General features: G+C 40.0%; 3 protein-coding genes across 9 annotated transcripts; 2 read left to right on the top strand and 1 right to left on the bottom strand.

The window, feature by feature from the left end:
- Positions 1 to 25: 25 nt before the first annotated feature.
- Positions 26 to 3,077, top strand: golga7ba (golgin A7 family, member Ba; the record flags this gene model as incomplete). Its single annotated transcript, XM_015021862.1, has 4 exons — positions 26 to 193; positions 1,736 to 1,888; positions 1,993 to 2,094; positions 2,708 to 3,077. Coding segments are annotated over 4 exons (507 nt in total), but the record flags the coding sequence as incomplete, so codon positions are not given.
- A 1,943-nt stretch (positions 3,078 to 5,020) lies between these two features.
- Positions 5,021 to 10,981, bottom strand: crtac1a (cartilage acidic protein 1a). Of its 6 annotated transcripts, none has more exons than XM_015021864.1 (14): positions 10,848 to 10,981; positions 10,168 to 10,373; positions 9,880 to 10,076; positions 9,660 to 9,796; positions 9,416 to 9,572; positions 9,185 to 9,319; positions 8,883 to 9,019; positions 8,654 to 8,790; positions 8,448 to 8,530; positions 8,223 to 8,323; positions 7,972 to 8,140; positions 7,044 to 7,189; positions 6,785 to 6,824; positions 5,021 to 5,954 (listed from the first exon to the last, which is right to left on the bottom strand). In XM_015021864.1, the coding sequence occupies exons 2-14, from the start codon at positions 10,362 to 10,364 to the stop codon at positions 5,836 to 5,838; spliced, it is 1,755 nt and encodes a 584-aa protein (XP_014877350.1). In that variant the 5' UTR covers positions 10,365 to 10,373; positions 10,848 to 10,981; the 3' UTR covers positions 5,021 to 5,835. The 6 variants fall into 6 exon arrangements, 5 of the variants coding, with proteins under 5 accessions (XP_014877350.1, XP_014877353.1, XP_014877354.1 ...); XR_001422852.1 differs by lacking the exon at positions 5,021 to 5,954 and adding an exon at positions 6,474 to 6,686 and having other exon boundaries at positions 6,994 to 7,189; positions 10,848 to 10,980; XM_015021867.1 differs by lacking the exon at positions 5,021 to 5,954 and adding an exon at positions 6,474 to 6,686 and having other exon boundaries at positions 6,785 to 6,801; positions 10,848 to 10,980.
- A 1,131-nt stretch (positions 10,982 to 12,112) lies between these two features.
- Positions 12,113 to 17,423, top strand: r3hcc1l (R3H domain and coiled-coil containing 1-like). 2 transcript variants are annotated; one of them, XM_015021869.1, is made up of 7 exons: positions 12,113 to 12,277; positions 12,470 to 12,935; positions 13,960 to 14,147; positions 14,757 to 14,827; positions 15,189 to 15,284; positions 15,774 to 15,914; positions 16,701 to 17,423. In XM_015021869.1, exons 2-7 carry the CDS (start codon positions 12,486 to 12,488, stop codon positions 16,751 to 16,753), a joined length of 999 nt encoding a protein of 332 aa, XP_014877355.1. In that variant the 5' UTR covers positions 12,113 to 12,277; positions 12,470 to 12,485; the 3' UTR covers positions 16,754 to 17,423. The 2 variants fall into 2 exon arrangements, with proteins under 2 accessions (XP_014877355.1, XP_014877356.1); XM_015021870.1 differs by lacking the exon at positions 12,113 to 12,277 and adding an exon at positions 12,333 to 12,352.
- The last annotated feature ends 4,228 nt before the right edge of the window (positions 17,424 to 21,651 follow it).

Consider the following 21,651-nt stretch of genomic DNA (forward strand, 5'->3'; position numbering starts at 1 on the left):
ACAGATCTCTCCAGGCACTCGCTAAGGACACACGCCGCTTCACTGTCTTATTTTCTGTCCCACTCAGTTCCATAACCTGCAGGAGTTGAGGCACAGCGCATCTCTCGCCAACAAGGTGTTCATCCAGAGGGACTACAGCGAAGGGACCACATGCAAGTTTCAGACCAAGTTCCCATCTGAGCTGGAGAGCAGGGTAAGGAGCGGGTTTTCTGCTGTCATTGGGATCCAGGAACATGTGAAGAGACACTAATTGTGGACAATCCTGGAAAACAAACAAACAAACAAAAAAAGTACGAAAAGTCCACAAATGATTATTATTTTCAGAAAATCTACTTTTAATTTGAGTATATTTATGCAGATGAAGAAAAAAAAAAGTCACGTTAAGAAATGTTATACTAGCTATGTTTTCTGTCCAGATTCTGCAGTTACTCATTTTCATTTATCAATATAGTTTTTTTTATTTAAAATTTGATGTTTTGCAGTTAATTTCATGTATTACAACAAGGTTAATGGGGCTTTTGGAAGAAAAAAGGCCTAAAGCATCAATCAATCAATCAATCAATCAATCAATCAATCAATCAATCAATCAATCAATCAATCAAATTTTATTTGTATAGCACATTTCAGCTGCAAGGCATTTCAAAGTGCTTTACATAATTAAAATAAAAACAGCATGTGAGAAAGAGATTTAAAAAACATAATTAAAATGTAAACGGTGAGAAAGAGAAATAAAAAGCTGTAGAACTTTAGTTGGGACTCCAACCTCTTGGACTTTAGTCAAAACGCCGTTTGACAAGGACTCTAACCTCTCTGCCTTTTTTTGTTTTTTCACAGTAAGTCTATACCTAAAATTATTCAATCCCCATTTCAAATGAGGGTTACTGGCAAAATTCAAACTAGTTCTCACACTTGCAATAATCAACTTACACAAGAATGGTTTAAATGTTGTTGTTGTTTTCTGGTTCTTCAAGCTTCTTCAACCGCTTGAAGAGACTTCTGTGTTAGAGCACACATGTTGCAACAACTTCATTAAGGGCATCCAGAGTGCTGAAGATAAAACAAAAAAACAAAAAAACCTGGGCTGTAGCATTGTGTTGCCTGTTAGAAATAAGTCAAGAGAATTGCCCAAAGAGTTTAGAGACAGTTGCACTGCAGAAGCAACGGAATGGGATACAAAGAGGCGACAAAGGTTACGAAATCTCCCTAGAATTAAACCTGGAATCACTTAAAGCTTAAAGTTAAAGGAACAGTGGAACAGTCTGCCCAGAAAGACGAAGCTATCAACAGATGCCACGAGATTCCTGAGAACCCAGGAGGTGAAAAACTTTCTAGTGTCTGAAAAATGACAGCGGGCACTGAAGTCTCAGTTTGACACACCAGTTCAGTGCTGACCCAAAAGTAGAAGAAATGTTAGCTCCAATTTGCATTCAGCAAGATAAATAAGAACTTCCTTTCCTTTCTTACACAGTGACTGATACGACATGTGTTTACCCAAAATCTCCACTCAAGGGATGCGTTAGGAAATAATGCAGAATTGCCTAGTACTGGGATGTGGATATAAGTTGTAATGCACTGATACTAGATGTAGATGTATGATGTGTGCTGAAGTGTCTGGATTTCCTTAGTCTGATGACATATGAGCATTGAAGGTGCAAATGGCTGCATATCTCTCTCGCACATTTTCCAATGTTTCTCACCTTTCTTTAAATAACTGCGGATCAAAATGTGTTTGCAGATTGAACTGACTCTGTTTGAGGAGACTGTGAAGACGCTGAACAACTTCTATGCAGAAGCAGAAAAGATCGGAGGCCAGTCTTACCTGGAGGGCTGTCTGGCGTGTGCCACGGCTTATCTCATCTTCCTCTGCATGGAGACTCGCTACGAGAAGGTCAGATTTACCCATTTTTAGGTCGATGCATTCTAGAGGTTTAGATTAGTCAGACATAAACGGCAAACGGGTTCTTACCTTTTCTCGTACAATCTGTTTCTCAGGTGCTGAAGAAGATAGCAAAGTACATTCAAGAGCAGAACGAGAAGATCTACGCTCCCAGAGGCCTGCTCATCACTGATCCCATCGAAAGGGGAATGCGTGTTGTATCCTTGCTTGCAAGTATGCATGGATTTCCAGTTAGTATAGAGTGGGCACTCATGAGTAAGAAAACCACAATTGGTTTGGTTGTATGAAGTACACTATTCAGCATTTAAAGTCAACTGAACTGCTTGTCCTTGCTATGAAGGATATGGTTAAGGTCGCCCTGTAAAGATGCGATTTGTTTCTTTTTTTTCTTCTGCATTTCTGCTTGTAGGTGATAGAAATGTTTGTTTAGTTTGTCAGAAGCATGTTGGAGATTCTCAAAACCCTTGAGAAGCCACTGTCTGCATGGAAGTAAAAACCTTAGGTTGAAATACTCTGTTTTGGTCATTTATTTATAGCAAAAGTAATGTGCCAAGAACTGAACCTTGTGGAACTCCCTTATGTAGGGAGAACCTACAAAAACAAACAGTCCAAGAATTGTTTGTTTACAAAATTATGTAAGATGTCCAATTAGCATCCAGTGGGAAATTGTATGAAAGCCTTTGAAGAAATTTAACTGTGTTAAAACACAGGGATGTATCCACAAGAGCTTTTGTTGTACCACTGATGACCGTCCTAGCAACAAATCTCAAGCTACGCCACATTTTTTCGGTCCCTAACTACGTCCTCCAGATTGAGATATCCATCTACGAAGACCGAGGTTCCAGCGGCTCCAGCTCCGGCAGCAGCTCGGTGTCTGGCAGCACCGCTCGATGACTGGGCGCAGAGCTGTCCCTGCAGGAAAACTTAGGACAATAACAGCACTCACGTTCCAACAGCCTTCGTTCACATCCCGTTCTTTTACATTCATACCGAGCACTCGCCAGCCTCCACGAAAATGTTTGTGACCTTGACCTGTCATCGCACAGTCGTTCCACAGTAGTCAAAACACGCACTTCAGCCGTCTCAAAGATGCAAACACGTACCGATACACCTCAGACAGGACTCACCCTCTCAATGTAACAGTAAAAAATCAAGATAAAGTAAGTCTCCCGACAAGGTACATATGTTTTTTTTTTTTTTTTGCACCACTTGACATGACACCAATGCAGTTCGCTGGCTAAAGAACATCAAATTTATTCTTAATTGCTTTTAATGAACCAGTTAAGAACAATTCCTTGTGCAAAAGCCAGATCTGTTGTAGCATTGGAATCAACTTGGGGAGGGGAGGTGGGATCCCTATTGGTTTTCAGAGATGATACTGTACCTTTAACATTAGATGAAATGTGACCACGTTTGCTCAATGGGACCGTTCATTTACCTCCCTGTTTCTTTAAGAACCATCCTTTACGATCTACGAATGGGATCTGTTGTCTACATATACAGCTACAATTTCTCCATCTTTTCTTTCTGCCCTGAAAACAAAACAAAACAGAAAGAAAGAAAGAAAGAAAGAAAGAAAGAAAGAAAGAAAGAAAGAAATAAAGAAAGAGGTGCCAAGCCAAGTAAAACCATACGCTTCATTAAACCTTTATACCTCAACTAACATCCAGTAGGTACACAACAAAGCCCAGATCCCTCACCGATTAGGCTTTTCTGAGCTCATTCAAATCAACTCTTCACACGAGGAAGGGTTTTTTTAACGTCAGGTTTTCTGTTATTCAACCTGAAGACGGCTGTATTCAGTGTGACGCCACGCTAAAGTTCACTTGCCAAAAGCTCAGTTGACCAGGGTCGAGCATTTCTTCCTGTTTTACCTCTGATGTTTTCCACACTGCCTGAAAGCAGATGAATGTCAACCCACTCTAGTATATAATGTAGCATATCTTCTGTGCTTTTCACTCTTACGCCTGGATTTCCTTCGCTGGACACGGAGACGCCTGCAAACATATGAGAACTACCCTGTTCTGTTTCAGCGCGAGAGGCAGACTCTTCCTAGGTTTAGATTATGCAAGGGCTCACTGTGAGTTATGTCTGGATGTAAGGAGAGAACGAACGAAGAAACGTCTTCCTAAATCTTACTTTGTCATTTTAAAAATGCACCTGCCCTTCCTTGACTCAAACTTCCAAAGAACCGTAACTGCCAAAAAAAAGAAAAGAAAAGAAAAAAAGAGGCTCATAAAGGTGAATGTCGCTTTTATTTTCATGATGTTTTCAGAAAGTTCAAGTTTTCATACTGCTTGTTTACTACATGTGGCATAAAGGTCAAACCAAAAGGTGTCAAATAAACTGTTTCATCACAGCTTTTGTTGTTGATCTTGTTATTCGTCTGTATTTTAATTGATTTTAATTTGTCAAATCATAATTCAATAGATAAGAAGTCAATTAATCTAAGCAGCTCTTGATAAGTTTTATATCTGCGTGATTTAAAGACATTATCCAGAGCTGTCTTTAAAAAAAAATGTTAACTGCGAGTAAAAATACAAGTAATTAAGATTGAATGCCCTCGAAATTTTGTCCTATCTGTAGATTTGAGTTTATCTTTTCAGTTTTTTCAAAAATACTTGATGTTCTTGATGGAATTTGATACACAGGTGTAACCAAGTGTCTTCTAAGTAAAAGTCACTGGATGTTTAAATTCCCTTTTTCACTATTCGGTTAAAATAAAAGCAAAAAGTTTAATCGGTAAAAGATGAATACATGAAGTAATAGCCAATATCTTCCATATTTAAAACACAAACTTGCCCTTCATTATCTTGAAAAATAGCATTTTTGCCAGTGAAATATTTGCTTTTGAATTTAGCATGGGATTAAAAAAAAATCATAGTGTTATAGATTCAATGTCAAAAAAAGTCTGAATTAAATGTTACAGTTAATAAGAAGGCAAACAAAGCCAATCATATTTAACCAATGGAATGGGAAAGAGAAATGTGAAGGGTGCTGCAGCGACCTCATGTGGATCTAAATGAACATGCATATTTAAAATATTAATCAGCATCAGTATTAATGGCCAAGATCATGTTGTTGCTGTTACTAATCTGCTGTAAGGTCAGAAAATCAGTCTTATGTTATTCAGGCAACCTTTATTCCAGACACAAGACAGGTCCTTAGTAAAAACGGAGACAAAACAAAGATAAATAAGATAAAAGGTTCTAAAAAAAACAAACAAAAAAAAGCAGCACATGATGTTCGAGTCACAAATTGACGACGATGCCAGTGATTCCACAATCTTGAGGTAAATCTCATAATCTTATTATTCACCAGCCAGAAAAAAATAAGTTTCCAATTCAAAGTAAATCTGAGCACAACATGGTCTCTTCTGTTACATGTTTTCACTAAAACAGCTCACCCAGCAGTGTTTTCCCCTCGTCATCTTTGACTCTGTCCATCAGTATGTGCAAAAACAACTTGATCTACTTTAGCTTTACAGGCACATTTTATGAGCTATAAGAAATACATCACCCATTATTAACCAATACTGTTGTTTTTTCCTCTTTATCTAATCTGTCTTGCGTTAATCAGGTGAAAAAACACTTTCATAATGAGTAGATCAGTGACAAATGTAAAGAACTGAAAGTATTATTAGTTAGCTATATTGTGCCTTTAATCTGTTTGATCTGATTTACTCTCAATACATGCTTTGATACTTTAAACTTGTGACAAACTGTTGATGCGAAGTTCGCTGTGTGCGTTTATGTCTCCCACCGCTCGTTACAGGTCACAGTTTCCGCATGCAGTCATCTCAGCCGAAACAAAACGGTAACACCCGGGCAGCAGGATGTCAAAGACTAGGAGCCTTTTTCAGTCTTTTCAGTCGCTCTTTGGTCCCCGACGTGTGGAGCTTGATGAAAACTATGCTGTCAGATGTCTGTAGACAACTCTCACCTCAGATCTGCCAGCGCAAACAGCACCGTGACACACACGAGTGAAAATGTGTCACAACGGGACGCTTCAGAGGAGGCCACTGAAGAGCGGAGGCCATAGTGAAAAGATGCCAGCGCTGCGTGGATGGAGAGAGACAGCAGAGGAGAACAACAAAAACAATGAAAGGGTGACACACCAATATGGAATGGAGACAAAAGTCTGAAAAGTGGACAGAGTGGACTAAAGGAACTCAATTTTCTAAGCAAAACATCAACCGCATTCGCACTGACCTTGTTTTCTTCTCTTGCAGCTAAAAAGCTAACATACTAAATGTTTAAGCTTTTGTTTCCAGCTGTTACCAAAGCATACTGAACGCTAAACTAAAGGTATTTAAAGCCCTGCCGCACTTTCCAGATTTTTTTTTTATTAAAAATTTTGAAAAATATTTTCTATTTTGCTTCTACTTAACCATTAAGTTATCTGTTGTGTTGATTTACTTCGGAGTTTGAAGTTGTAATCAGAAAGTGGGAAGGTTTAAGGCATGTAAAGAGCTTTTCAAGGCTTTCCAAGAAGCAAAAAAAAAAAAAATAAATAAATAAAAACAAAAAAAAGACAGACACACTGGGATTCCACAAAATGATAATCTGACCCAACGTAGTGAAATATAGCACTTTATTTAACAGCTTTTTTTTGAAGAAGTAAAGATAAGAAGTTAGAGAAAATGAGGGAAATTAAAACAATAAAACTACTCATAGAGTAAGAAAACAAGATGGCCTTCTCCAAAAGCACAGATCCACAGGGAAAGACCTCAAAGCCACACTCTCTCTGGTACATCACAGAAACCCTTTAATGGTTTTTCCTCAAATACCTGCTGAAACAAACAAAAAAGTAGAACGTAAAATAAAAAATAAAACAGATTAATATCTAAAAATATATTTTCAGTATTTTTGTGTTTATTCGACTCACCTTCACAACGCCCATTCCTGACAGTAAAGTCGTTCCCAAACAAAACAAAAAAAAAAAAAAAAAAAAAAAAAAAAAAAAGAAGAAAACCTTTAAAATCAAGACAAAATTGATTTTTTCTCATCCTGTTCTACTAAGGCAGTTTTATGAATGACGACAAATTAAAGTGGAAGAGACCGAGATGTGTTGGTTAAATTCTTAAATTCACTTACAGAAGAGCTACACATCTTCACAAGTCGTGCCGTGCGTGGGTGCCGTGTACCTGCGTGTCGTTGGCGAGCACAGATGCGTCTCCGTCTCGGGGGTAGGCTACTTCCACCACAGAGTTCCTTTCTCCAGCCTCAAGGGCCCGAGTCATGGTGGTGCCGTCCGGCCAGGAGACCTCCAGGACTTTCGCCTCGTCTGTTCCTGTAAGTTACATGTGTTTAAAATAATAATAATAAAAAAAAGTTGAGCATCACTTAACCAGAAATTAAACCACAAAGTTAAAGGAAACAGTTATGCTAGCTGCTTTAGCCTGATCCCAGACTTCAAGCCAAGACGGGTGGATACAGCAGCTCAAAAAAAGCTTTTAGTTCTTGTGAGAGAATGGACATCAGAAGTAATTACACCCCCCACCCCCTTTCTGTTTGTTTGTTTGCTTCCATTTTTCTTATCTTGGCTGTGCTCTTCAGCTGCACTTATCTTCCTGAGATGCACTGGACTGCAGTGACAACACTTCGCCACCAGTGGGCACATAGAGCACTGTGAGCAGCACTCCTGACTCAGCGAGCCAACGGCAATTAAGTGCAGCACCGGCTGGTCAGCGGAGGCGCTCACTGTCGCTCTCATGTTTCCACAGCATTTGTCAAAATAAAAGAACCTGCGCAACACCACACTGATTCATTTTCAAGTGTGCAACATTCTGCTTCTTGCACAACATTAAGAAACTCAATGTTTGGCCTTTAATTTCAGCAACAAGGAATATTGATCAATTTTCTCTTTTAAATTCTGGCGAGTTTAAGCAGTTTGGCTGAAACTTGTGTGCACGACGGGAGAGCATCGGTAGAAACAGCAGCGCTAACGGTACCGTGGTCAATGCACCTACACTAATAAAACCAACATATTTGCTTGGATACTGTATTTCGTTCACAGGAATTGCTACAATTGTGTACTCGAGATCTTCCTGGTCAACATCTTCAGCAGTGTACCTAATCCAAAGTGGGCGACAGGCTCCATCTCACACAGGTACCCTGAGCCTCCGTCGATGATGCGTGTGAGAGACCCACTCTGAGCGGTGAAGACGGTAACCTTGGCACCACGAGCAAACGCCCCAAACTGGGTACGAGGAATGACCCGCAGCCAACTGTTGGACGCACCCTGACGGCAAGGAGAATCGACTGTCAGCCTGACGGTGAGCCGCTTCAGGCCAGAAAGGAACGAACGTGCAAAAGACACACACCTGTTTGACCTTAAAGACTGAGATTGGCTGCTGGGCGCTCTCCCCATGAGCCAGCAGCAGATCCAGCTGTCCGTCTCCATCCAGGTCCGTCACAGTTCCACCTGTCAAACACACAGACTCCTAGTTTTTTTTTTTACTGTACTGACCTTATCTGGCATGTAGCTACAGTTTATCTCGTGTATCGCTCAGAAATGGACGTCAAATCTGAAATCCAAGACAACCGACCTGTTCCTCGCCCCTGCGGCTCTGCAGCATCTCCCACTTCAAGCTGATCGATCGAAGGGTCTGCATGAACTCTTCTTGACACCCTGCAGATAACCACAAATTGCTAAAAACAGCCGATTAAAAACCCCCAAAACATCTCAGCTTACCTCTGAATTGATAAATAAGTATGATTATGCGTTGTATTTGTGAAAATCTTGAAATGTAACCTGAACAGTCTGTTTGGTGCGTCTCCTCTGTAGGCAATGTTGTTAAAGAACACCTCCAGCTCCTTGTCATTATCAAAGTCTGCAGCAATGACGGTGCGGATAGGGGACGGAGAAGCAAAATTTCCCCTGCCAATGTCCTGTCCTCAAAAAATATATAAAGTCTCAACTTTGTATGAGCCAAGATCTTAAAGATTTTTCCAAATGTTGTCCCTTTTTTTTTTTTACTTACGCGGAACTGGAAGTTATTGGTCTGAAGGTAGAGTCTGTGTGGGCCATTCCAGTTGCCGTAGACAATGTCCGTCTTTCCGTCACCGTTGAAGTCAGCCAGAGCTACTCCCCTGCCATGCTGGGCTCGGTCCTCCACACCTTTACTCGGAAACAACGAAATTGAAGAATATTGGCCCCTTTTTTTAATAGGGGAAAAGGCTGAAGTGTGAAAACCAAAGCTGAAAAGCATAAAATGCAGGAAATATTGTTTTATACCCATCAGGTTCAAATTAATTTCCTTCTCTTTCAAGTTTTTTTTCTTACCCGCCTGCTGGGCCATGTCCACAAAAGTCCCATCTCCGTTGTTCTTGAACAGGAAGTTGGCGCCGTTCTCGTTGTCGCAGAACACGTCAGACCTCATCTGGTTGAGGATTGGTCCAACAACCACGCCGCGACCGCCTGAAGAGTGCGGAGACTGCCGTGAAGCTTTCAGCTCTGGTTAGGATCAACTTCATAAGAAGTGGCATGCTCTGGCTTTGCAGTTTCCTCCCTCACCTGTCAACTTGTTGACTCCAGCCTGAGCAGCGACGTCGGAGAGGGCAATGACTCCGTTGGACACGTCACTGGCGCTCTCGTCCATTTCTAAGAGGGCGTGTGGACCGACTCTTCCTTGGGCGTAGTTCGCCACGTAGATGGAGTACCGACCTGTTCCCTGGAAAACCCCATCAGGTTGAGTGGAACATTTCTTTTAATAAAAAAACAACAGATGAAAACCACAGAGAATCCCTGAGCAAAAGACCTTTCTGTCGACACAAGCAACTGAACGTCCAGCCATTTGATTGGCGACGCCCCGGCGGACATTGAGTTCGTCGCCGAGCAGATCTTCATAGCGACCGTTGCGAAACTTGAAGAGCTTGTCTGAATACGTAGCCTGTCCTGCACAGACAGTCATTGAATAAATATATTTGCAGAAAATTTGCATTTGCTGAGTTTGGTTGTGTTCGGGAAGTCACGTTTACCAGAGTAGGCGTTGTTGGTGTTGAGGAAATAGATCTCTTCACGTCCATCTCCGTCCACATCGCAGGCCGTCACTCCAATAGCATTTCCTGCCCTGTCCCTGAGTGCATAGTATGGGGAGTCACTGTTGTCGAGGGCGATGTTTACCAGCTTGTTCTGGGTGCGGTTGTACTTCAGCACCAGATTCGGACCGTTGTATCTGAGAGAGAGAGAGAACATATCAGATGTTTGTTGTACTCAAGTGTCATTCTCCCATCACCACACCTATCTTTACAAATATTACCACGTACCCAGCAACCACTACTTCTAGGTCTCCGTCACCGTCCACATCTGTCACAGCCATGCCGTAGTTGAGCTGTGTGGGGTTGTGCACGCTGTCAGGCGGCAGCATGGTCTGTGTTACAACCTGGAACATAGGCCCAGAGTTCTGGCCATCGGACCGATGCCACACCATGAGCAGGAGGAGCAGCACTCCTGAACCCAACATCACTAAAACCTGTCAGAAAGAAGGAAGCTGGTTAATGCAGTTCAGTTTAAAATGAGTGATTCTATTGCTTTATTGGGATAAATTTAACAAGTTATATTAGATTAGATTTGATTAATTGTCAAACAGTATTTTTAGCAGTATGAGATTAACAGAATTAATAGAGCGCCAATTAATCCACATTTTGTGACATTACAACCAGAAAGATCCATGTGTTGTCTTGTGATTTTATGCAATAAATTCAAGCAAACAAGTACAAATTATGAAGAAAGAAGAAAAGCATCCATGAAACTGACAGATATAAGTTTACACATCTTTCTGCAGCTTTGCATTCATGATTTCTTTTAGTTGTTACATCATTGATTCAATTGTATTATTGAGTGAATGGAATAAAAAAAAAAATGAAATAAAATTATAAAATAATTTAGTCATAACAAAGCTGTGCATTTCTGTTCAAACAAAGCAAATACTCTGCTACTCTCTTACCGCGTCAGTGAATAGAGATGCACAAATGTACTCCCCCTGCAGTGAGATGTATGTTCACAACTCTGTTTCATCAAACGTGATCAGCGCTATGCACCTTACACAACTGCAACATTTAACATTTATGAAACATCTTGTGTAACGTTTGCAAATCTGACCAATCATAGAGCACGTTTCTGAAGAGTAAATTATGTCTGTCCAATGGGGTGTCCCGTATTTTTGTGTGCGCGACGTTTGGACCCCGGGTACGTTCCTTAACAGTCAGCCGGGAGACGATTCATTTGAAAGCGACGAGAAAGCGGAGCGAGTGGATGGGTTTAATATGCGCTCACTGGCCACTTTTATAGGTACAGCTGTTCTATTGCTTGCTAGCACAAACAGTGAATCCATCAATCACATACACTGAGGCATGTAGATGTGACGCAGATGACTAGCTTCAGTTCAAAATGAAAGGATAGGCGAGAAGGGGTATTCAAATGACAAATATAGTTTTGGTGTTTGTACCAGAGACACTGCTAAAGAGCATGTCAGAAACTGCTGATTCACTGTGGTTTTGTACACAGACCTTTCTCAGTGTGGACAAAATGTCTTGTAGATTCAGTCAGATATCATAAGATCCATCCTTTTTTACTACAGTGTACCCTTCTTATGGTTAGGTAAGGTCTACTGATTTGATGAACATGACAGTGAGTTCAGTGTCTTGCAGTGAAAAACATTGCAGGACGTTATAATCTAACACTTTATACTAGATTAAAATGTAACCACACAGCACTGTTGAACACCTTAATGTATACCACTACTACCATTTGGTTCAATCTGAGTGAGTTAACTCATTTACCATAAACAATCTAATGAAAAATGAAACATATATGGCCAGAGATTAGGTTCTGGCTATTATCAAGTCTGTATTAAATATTGTGCAAATTCACTAGTATTAATTTAAAACTTTTTTTTTTTGTCTTGGCCAACAAAGAAAACCAATCAAACAAAACCGTAAGAATATTTGATAATATGAGCGTTGTGACTGGGAAAAAAAAAAAAAAAAAAACCTCCAGTAAATGTGCATCCGGGTTGTTTACCTACATGAGCTAATGCGGAATTTGAGATTATGTGCAAACCAACACCACCAATCCAGTTTGCCACACCGTTTCCTCAGCGGGCATAAAAATGGTGCGCACCCAATCACGTTTATTTGACTTGCAATTTATATAAAGATAAATATTTGTTTGTCTTTTGTCAAAATAGCAGAAACATCGGCCTATTAAGATAGTTAATGTATTTCTGACTTTCCATCTCGATATGCATCAACGCTGCTAGTCGTTGTAAGGTTGGTTTAGGTGCGTAGAGAACTACGCCTCCCATAATGCTTTGCTGTTGACGGGGCTTTCGTCATAGAACGCGACAAATTCTGTTGCTAAACAAACCAAACACGGGTAAGCTAAAGCGAAAATATATCTCAGGTTTGAATGAAATAAGTATATTTTAGCGAAATTAGCTAAATGTATCGAGTAAGGTTACCTTTTAAGTGATGTAAACTCTAATACACTGATTTTAAGATTTCGAAAATAGTTCTCATTTATTACGATGCTGTGAGAGTAATTATCTCTGCTTACTGCAATTTTTAGATATTTGAATTTAAACATGGAGGCGGAAAAGCCAAAAGAAGAGGAGCAAAAGGAAGCCTGCGCTCCAAACCAGCAGACATCGACGGATGCCTGTCAGTCAAAGAGGCCCAACCAGGCTCTGTACGTCCCCAAACAGCGACGCCAGGCCGCTAAAGACAAAACTCCCACTCAGGGAGAGGACAAACCAAGACCCAAACCTCGATATACAGACAAGGCTCGAAAGAACGCCAAAAACAGGAAGGACAAGGCCAACACCGCAGCAGCAGCAGGAGGCGCAGACGCTCAAAGCTGCGATGTGCAGGAGGAGGAGAGGCTACAGGACGAGCAGGTGACGGTTAATGGGCAGGCAGAGGCTGAAGCTTCCTCTCAACAGGAACCAGCATCCTCTCAAGATGAGAACGAGGACAGCTGGGAAACTTTGTTCAATGATGAAGGAGACTGTTTAGATCCACATCTACTGGAAGAGGTGAGAGCTGTTTGTGGGCTTTAGCACCTCTGACTCCTAATCAGCATTCATGCTCTCCATCATATTGTGCATACCGTTTTTTTTGGGAACCTCAAATGCATAAGAACCCCCACTAATATTTAGTTACTTGGAGCAGAGTTTCCCAGCCCTGGTCCTGAACTCACTCTGCCCTGCATGTTTTAGGCGTTTCCTTGCTTCAGCCCAGCTGATTCAATTGATGGCTGATTAACAGGCGTTTGCTGAACTGTAAACAGGCGTTGGCATGTTGGCAAGAAATCCTACAGACATGTCGCTAAAACCATCAATTATTGTCAAAAAAAAAAACATGCACACACCTGATGCAGTCAGATGAATCAGGTGTATTGAAGCAGGAAAACATGCAGGGATGTGTGCCTTGAGGACCAGAGTTGGGAAACCTACCATCATGACTACATGATTAACATGATCGTTGTTTTTTTTTTTTTTTTTTTTTTTAGAGATATTTCATCTCTATTCTAGTCAGAAATGGAAGAGCTCATTTAAATTGGTTGATTTTTCTAGAAGCGGCTAGTCTATAAAATCTTGATAGAGTTGAGATCAGGGCTTTAAGAAACCCGACTCGTCAATTCCCAAACCAGTTTTGCTGTGTTTGTGATTGGTGTCCTGTTGGAACACCAAAGCGTGCTCAGGCTTTTCGCCATCCAACCTAAATTGTTACCTTTAGAAGAGGGGAAGCTGTTTGGCAAGGAACCAATAGACCTCACACTCATTCTAAAGTGGAAGCTAGTAAACATAGACTGAGCTTTCAATAGTGCTGCATCAATTATCTAGCATAGTGGTGGATTCATCATGCTGAGGATCATTTCAGCTACTAGAGGTACTGCTGCTTTCCACAATAAGGAGGGAAGTATTAAAGAAAAACCTATACTGTTCCTAAACTCAACTTCACCTCCAATCAGCTCAGAGATTGTTCAAACATTGACACAGTTGGAGAGGCACATTTGTGTCTCCTTTCATTCATGTCTTGTGTCTCTCGCCACTCAAGCTGGCTCTGAGCGAGGGCAGAAAGAAGAAGTCGAAACAGGAACCTAGATTTGACTACTACAACATGGACATGGATGACGAAGACGAGATTGACCTCACGGAGGACGAACTGTCCCACATTGTGGAAATCTACGACTTCCCCACGGAGTTTAAGATGGAAGACCTCCTCAGGTTATTTCAGTGCTACCAGTACGTATGCATCCGTCTCTTTTGTCTACCTTTTTATAGAAAAATCTGTAAATATTTTGATAATTACTCTGTTTAAATCAAATTCTGTTGAGTTTCTCTAAAATCAAACGCAGCTGTGCTTCAGTTGCCTCCCTTCTTGCTCACTGGATGAGTAACATTCCTGAATCTGAGTCCAGTCTATTTTCAGCCAGCTGCCATGACGCAAAGTTATGGGTTTTATTGCATGGTAATTTATGGACGCTCATTCTAATAGCTTTTATTTTTTCATTTATTTTAGTGTTTATGCATCTGAAGTAACATTAGACAGTTTGGGCAGAAGAAAAAAACTTTTTAAGGAGCAAATTCATGGGTTGGCCAATTAAATTGCACCAAATCTTTGGCTTATTATTGCTATTATTGGCAGTAACACAATCGCACGCATTCTTTAAGTACGAACCGTTCCCAACACAACTAACTTGATCTTGTTGGATTTAAAATGTCTCCAGATTTTGCTCATGTTCAAATTGGAGAGTTTAAATCAGCTGAGCGAGAACCATCTTTGATTGAGGGTTGTCAGGTTTTATTAAGCGATGGTTGCTGGATTCATGTGACTGCTGGCTGCGTTTTCAGACAGAGAGGATTCGACATCAAGTGGATTGATGACTCGCATGCCCTGGGTCTCTTCTCCAGCCCCGTAGCAGGTGAGTGAAGCTTTGCCTCGCTCTCAGCACCGTAACTGGTCCTTCCCTCTCCACCACGTTTTGTGCGTCTGTAGCTTCGGCCGTTTCAATCCCGGTATTTTGGGTATAAAAATAAAAAGTAATCTTCTGTCATCTACTCATCGTCTACTTTAAGGAAATATATTAACGAGCTCGCAGCTTTTAAACGCATGGCTACGAAATGGTTTGTTTCTGGAGAAGGTTGGGAGGAAACGGTCATGAGTGTGTATGAACATTAACACAGAGCCTGCATATAATACATCATCAAGTGCATCAATATCGTAATATAAATGGAGCACAAGGTCTGCTGTTCTATTATTTTGTTTTTCTTTTCACTTTTCAGCCCGGGAAGCTCTCAGAACCAAACACCCACTGATGAAGTTAAGGCCACTTTCCAAGTCCTCCAACGCCACCAAGGCTAAAGCCCGCAGCTGCTCAGGTACAACTGCATGTTGCTGTGTTTTTACTTTGCATTAATGTCTCTGGAGTATTTTTGATCTGCTGCCAAGAGCCACAAACAGACCCCAGAAATTTTAGTTTTTGCTTTGTTTTATTGTAATACCGCAGAATCTCTCAGCTGCCCCTATATTTGGATACAGGGGTGGTTGGATCATACATTTCATTCAAGGTGGTATTAAAAAAAAGGTCTTAAATTTGATCTTCTGAAACTTGGAGATACCTTGATTAGTCATTCCAACTAAAAATATTGAATAAAAACAAACAAAAAAAGAAAACACAGCATCTTTGAAGACTCATGCACAGCTTAGTTTTATCAGTAATTCCAGCTGGATAAGACCGGATCATTTGAATCTGGGTTCTTGGAATGAACTAAAAATAAAAATCTTTATGCATTTTTTTTATAGTAATACATTAATATCTACCCAGAGAGAATAGCTAAAACATTTTACCTCCCTGTTTTTATTATAAGACTACCTCCTGCCTGCTAAAGAGCGACCTCAGACAAGCGCGGCGCTGGCTCGGAAGCTTGTGATCGGAGCACTTGGCGTGAAAAGCAACTTGACGAAGGAGCAGCGAGAGGCAGAGAAGAAAAAACTCCAGCAGGCAAAAGGTACATTTACACAAACACATGAAGTTGATCTTCCTATTGTGCTGCTTAAGTTTTAAATGGAAGGTTTTTGTTTTATTAGTATCATAAAAATAGCTGTTAAAGCTTCTGACAGAATGTCTGAGTGTCAGACAGAAAGCCCAGCCAAGGTCTGAAATGAGAATTTATTGAAATATGGTGCAACCCCCCCCAACCCCCACCTTCCTTACCTGCACATGCACTGCAAGGTCTCTGCCACAAGTGGGAGCTGTTTGCACGTCGTCAAAGACCTGAGCGGAAAGATGCAAACCGATGCCAAGAGAGCTCCATCAGTTGCTGTGCACATCACTGCAGCTCTATAATCAGCATAGCAGCCATTTTCCTTCATGGAGGGAACATAAGTATATAGGCACAGAAAACCACAACTGCAGCCCAACGAGCAGTCAGTCCAGGAAGCAGAGGTCCTGACTGCAGCAAACTAAAAAAAGCTTCTTTGTTCTCGGCATAGGCGCACCACCAGGCTCTTTATTTAAGATCTGTAAATGCACAGTAAATGTGAGTACAAAACAGCATCACGTGTTAAACAGTATGTTCTGGGAAAGTGATGCCACATATAAAAAAATTACTTCCAGCTGGCTCCTCAGTCTTGCCACCCGCTCCTCACATCCCTACTTGTGGTAACAGCAGATTTATATTTAGATCATTGATTCACCTTCTGGGAGTTTTATTTGTTTATTTATTTATTTTTCTATAGATGCTTCCACGTCTTCATGTGTGTAACATGTTTGCGCTTCTTGATTTACCTTTCAGAACAAAAGCGTCTGGCAGCAAAACAGAGAGAAGATGCTTGGGAGGGAAAGTGAATGGACACAAGAGTTGTTTTTTTTTAATTTGAAAATTACTTGAACTTCAACTCTGGTTTTCTTTCAACTGGCCATGATTGGAGCAAACATCTGTACCCACGTTCATCTTTATTAAAGCACTGAGACTCGATGTGAAATTATTTGATCCGAAGCTTTTATGTTTGGCTTTATAAGCGTTTAATGTTTTAAAAGAGGTTAATTGTTGCTTTGATGATGACATCGTTGAATTTGATGCTGGCTAAGTGAGTAAAGTACACATTTTTACTCTAAATTACTACTGTTCCTCAGTAGTAGCTAACATTTTTAAACTCATACTAGCCTCAGACCAGCCACTGCCAACCACAAGCGTTACTTTCAAGACTTTGAGTTCGGACATCATGTGACATGCATCTTTTTTTGTTGTTGTCCTGTTTGCTAAAGCCCAGCTAACTGTTGAAATTCATTTGTTGATTTCATTTCAAACGATAAACATCGTGTTCGGTTTGTGCAGGTTGTTCATGTGTAGAGATCAGATTGAGGATGTAAGAGACTTAACGACCTCATCTCCATTGTTTTATAAGTTTGAATGAATTATTTCTTCTTTTTTTGCATTTTTATTCTGATACAAAAGTGTTTCAGTAGTTTGACTTGCGGCCTAAACAAGTAAAAATAAAGCACAATCCCAACTCAAGTTTTTTATTTTTTATTTTTGTTTGAGGAAATTAATTCGATGCAGAAAAAGTGGAAAGAGGGACAACAGATGACAAGCAGCCTTTTGGGCTAATTAACAAAAAATGTTAATTAATGTGCATTGTCCCTATCAAATACAATAAAGGGAGCAAAGTTGCTTTTCAAACTTTTGTTCCACAAGTAAAAATCTTATAAGTGTGGCGTTTAATCAGTTCAACCCCCATGAGTCTATATTTTGAAGAACCTCATTCGGTTTATAATTATAGCTGCAAATAATGGCCGTCTCTACCAGCCCTGCCTTTGGGTTAAACTTTTATTTGCACCTGTCTTGTTTTAGGATTTTATTTGTAAAGAATGTTGAACCAAATATATTTGAGCTACAAAATTAGGAGCAATTGCTACTTTTTGCTGCTCCATTAAAAATAGAAAATTATTAATAAAAATGTTTATTAAAAAAATAGAAAATCACATTAAGGCACATTAAGCTTTGTGGCTATATTATGACAGATTATGAAGAGGTCTAATGGGGTGTAGACTATTTTGCAAAGGGCGATATAACAATTTATTCCTGGAAAATGTGGACTAGATTTTATTTTTTTAAAGCACCAAGCCTTCTCTAACACGACACTTTGAGATTCAGCCCTCTAATTCAGGCTTAGCTCTCTTCACTGAGCTTCCTTCTGAGAGTGCATACACACACACACACACACACACACACATCTCAAGAACAGGAGGGTATTCTGGCAGATGCAGACAGACACCTCCTCTGCGGTTTCACCCAGTGGACCACAGACCATGTGGCACTGCAGCTTGCTCCCGTCTCCTGCCAGAAATCACGCCATGTTTGACCAGGAAAGTTGCATTCAGAGCTGTAGATTTTCTCCCCTTTATATTAAAACCAAATATTGAGTGTAGTCGAAAGTTTAGGAAATCGATCTAACGTCTTGTCCTGAATGTAAATAATTGGGGGGAAAATAAAATGCTGATTATGTTGCTTTCATCAATGTTCATTCATAACACGGACTTCAGTCGTCCCCCTGCGAAGCTTCTTATCAGGTCAGCGCAAAACTCGTATGAGAAATTTATTTTGGTTGCGGCCTGAGAGTGACAGAGACTTTGTGCCACGTTGCGCTTGGAGAGCTAAATTAAAAGCAGCAGCAACTGAGAAGGCATCATTATATGTTCCTCTAAAAAAAAAACATTGCTCTAAATGAGGTCACAGGAATTCATGTTGAGGGACGTTTTTGCATAAGAGAATCATCTGGGTCAGTATGTTTGAATTAGAAGTTGTTCAAAATGAAATTTCCTGATTCTGTTTGTTTCTACAGAAACAAACAGAATTTCATCTGGTGAGAACATTCTCCAATTATTGTTCAGTTTCAAACTGCAGATTTTGTTGATTGTAATTTACTTAAAAACACGGATAAAGTATGAAAACAGACGTGGAAGCAGCCATCGCAATTTTTATTTCACTTAAGGAAGTAAACAGTGATTGATTCCTGAATTTCAATTACTTTATAAAGATACTATCAACTGGTTTTGGAAATAATACAAAAAGATATGGAAACATAAAACTCTTAATTGCATCATATGCTACTTTTACACATTTCTTCTTATTATAAGTAGGTTTTAGGAATCAATATTAATAAAAACTGACATTGTGCTACCTAAATAAGACACAGCAATGGAAGATATCAATTGCCTGCACTCATAATTACTCCATTATGACGTTAATGAACAGATGCAGCTTTCTAAATTGAACATTGTAGACAAACTGGAGTAAAAACTGAAACCTATTCAGATGTGTAAAAAAAAGTTAAATTAAGTTCTTTTTTTAATGAGTTTACATAGAGCATGTTTCATAAAAGAAGTGCAATAGTAAAACCATATTGCTTCACTATTGTGAGTTTGTCACAGACACCCACTGTGACAAAAGAGTTTTTCAGGCAAATTCAGAAAAACAAAATAACATCCAGGAGGATTTTGGTATAAAAAAAAAAAACGGCAGGAAGTGAATTCAACTTCTTTACACAGAAATAGAAAATCTGTGGGAGCAACTCCGTTCTGAAATCGGATCCCTGCACAGAAGTATGATAGAAACTAAGCACATCTTAGGTGTGCAAAAATAAAATCGTTTTAGGAGAGTGGCAAGAAAAGAGTTCTGTTTGCAAGACTTTGGTAAGGTCAGACCAAACTATACTAGACCAAATATTGGTCTGTGAATATATATTATGTATGGCAGAAAACTAAAACCATCTACCAAAGTAAAACAGGGTGGTGGCAGCATCAAAATGGAGTTCAATACAGATGGAAAACCTGTTGGAGAAAGTGGGAAAGAAGTACAGTTTCCAGAACGAGCACCATCCTAAATATACATCAGCTTTAAGGAAACGGTTTAAATCTGAGCATTTACACATTTACACTTGGCTTACACCTAAAACCAATTAAAAATCTTGGGCCAGACTAAAAACCTGGCCCAATATTCGCCGCAAGCTGTTCACACTTTTATTCGTAGCTAAGTCACGTGTCAGCTTGTTTGCACTTTTCCAATTCTGTGTGTGAACCTTTGCTAAAAATATCAGTGAAAAGTTTCAGAGGGTGTGAGTCCATTTGGCAGGGAAAGTAACAATGCACGCAATACCAACACTAACGGTAAGCTACTTAAAAGAGAGCACAAAGAGTTAGATCTTCAAAACGTTTCTGGAAAACAGACGCGGTTCTGACAGAACCAGCCTCCGCCTTCAAGAACGACACACGACAAGAGTCTGGATGGTCCTCGAGCGCACAGTTGTATTTGCTCAATTTCTGCACAAATTTTCAGCCGACCGCCCTGTTTGTTGTCCCTGTGGCTTAGCGACATACAGAGAGAAAGAAGCTGTGTTTTTTTTTTTTTTTTTTTTTTTGTTAACCAACATCGTGTGAGATCCAAGCCCTGCCCACAATGTCATGCTTTTTATTGTGGCTTCACGAGGAGGTACCGCAGAGCAGCGTACTGGGAGACTCGTACACAATCATTAGATTAACAACACAAACCACTACTGAGCAAGTGGTGAGCACAAGTGCAAGCTCTGCTCAATGAGTACAAACGTGTTTCATAAAGCAAATGAAATGAGGCAGGGTCTAAATAAAGGAGTAATCTCATGTGCCGGAACAGTAAATGACCCCTGGAGGAGGAGGGTGTTGTGTATCCTAGCAGCAAACACTCAGAAAGTTTATCTTACGTCATCTGATTCCCTTTTCAAATTTTCAAACAGATATTTTTAGCGAAGACGTTTATTTTATATTTTGTGTTTCTTTGTCCTCTGTTTTTAGCGCGAGTGCACAAAAGCAGAACTTTTATTAGAGGCGACCTATTGTGCTTGCTAGAGCAGGTTATGGTAGGTCTTTGGTCTATACAAAACCTGTTCATTACATTCTTAGATAATGAGATTTTAGTCCATTTTGAGCTCCTTTCAGAATGAGCTGTTTTAGGGGCTCTGCCACATCAAATACAATTACAGCGGCTTGCAGAAGTATTCATAACCCCTTTGATTTTTCTGTATTTTGTCACATTACAACCAAAAAACCATAAACATATTTCATTGGAATTTTATGTGAAACACCAACACAAAGTGGTATTCAGCTGCGAAGAAGTAGAAAAAAAATACACATGGTTCAAAAAAATTTTTTTTAATGAATAAAAAAAAAACAGAAGATGGGGTGTGGAAAAGCATTTGGCTCCCGTGAGCCAACGCTCTGCGGAGACACCTTTTGCTGCTGATCTTCTAGGGTTTGTCTCTACCCGCTTTGCACATTTAGTGGCTGAAATTTTTGCCCATTCTTCTTTGCAAAACAGCTCAAGCTCCAGTCAGATTAAATGGAGAGTGTTCGTGAACAGCAGCTTTCAGATCTCGCCACAGAACCAAGCTATAAGTTCACCTTTATAGCACAGTTACATCTCCCCCAGATGGTGTAAACAGAGGAATGTAACAACAAATGATGTTCTGGGATGAGTGGCAAAACAGACGCAATGCAGCAAATTAATAGAGTTTACTGATAAAGTAAGTATTAATGTGTCTTGAACCCGCTGAAAGAAATATCTGGTTAACTTGTTCTAAGTGAGAAATGACAGTGAGGAACAAATCTTGACCAGAAAGGACTTTTCATTAAATGAGAGGTCACAACTAATGCCTCCTCTAAACAAAGAGCACATCCCTCAATAAGTACTCTCCTAATATATATATATACAT

Source organism: Poecilia latipinna, unplaced genomic scaffold (genome assembly GCF_001443285.1).
Source record: "Poecilia latipinna isolate Pla-1442-1.1 unplaced genomic scaffold, P_latipinna-1.0 Scaffold2883, whole genome shotgun sequence".
Taxonomy (NCBI): domain Eukaryota; kingdom Metazoa; phylum Chordata; class Actinopteri; order Cyprinodontiformes; family Poeciliidae; genus Poecilia; species Poecilia latipinna.

Excerpts from the sequence above, each read along its gene's own strand:
- crtac1a (XM_015021864.1), bottom strand. The coding sequence starts at position 10,364 with ATGTTGGGTTCAGGAGTGCTGCTCCTCCTGCTCATGGTGTGGCATCGG. Across the intron at positions 8,531-8,653 it reads GCACCAAACAGACTGTTCAG|GGTGTCAAGAAGAGTTCATG; the intron begins GTTACATTTCAA and ends GGTTATCTGCAG. Across the intron at positions 8,324-8,447 it reads GCCGCAGGGGCGAGGAACAG|GTGGAACTGTGACGGACCTG; the intron begins GTCGGTTGTCTT and ends TGTGTTTGACAG.
- r3hcc1l (XM_015021869.1), top strand. The coding sequence starts at position 12,486 with ATGGAGGCGGAAAAGCCAAAAGAAGAGGAGCAAAAGGAAGCCTGCGCT. Across the intron at positions 12,936-13,959 it reads ATCCACATCTACTGGAAGAG|CTGGCTCTGAGCGAGGGCAG; the intron begins GTGAGAGCTGTT and ends TCGCCACTCAAG. Across the intron at positions 14,148-14,756 it reads AGGTTATTTCAGTGCTACCA|ACAGAGAGGATTCGACATCA; the intron begins GTACGTATGCAT and ends CTGCGTTTTCAG.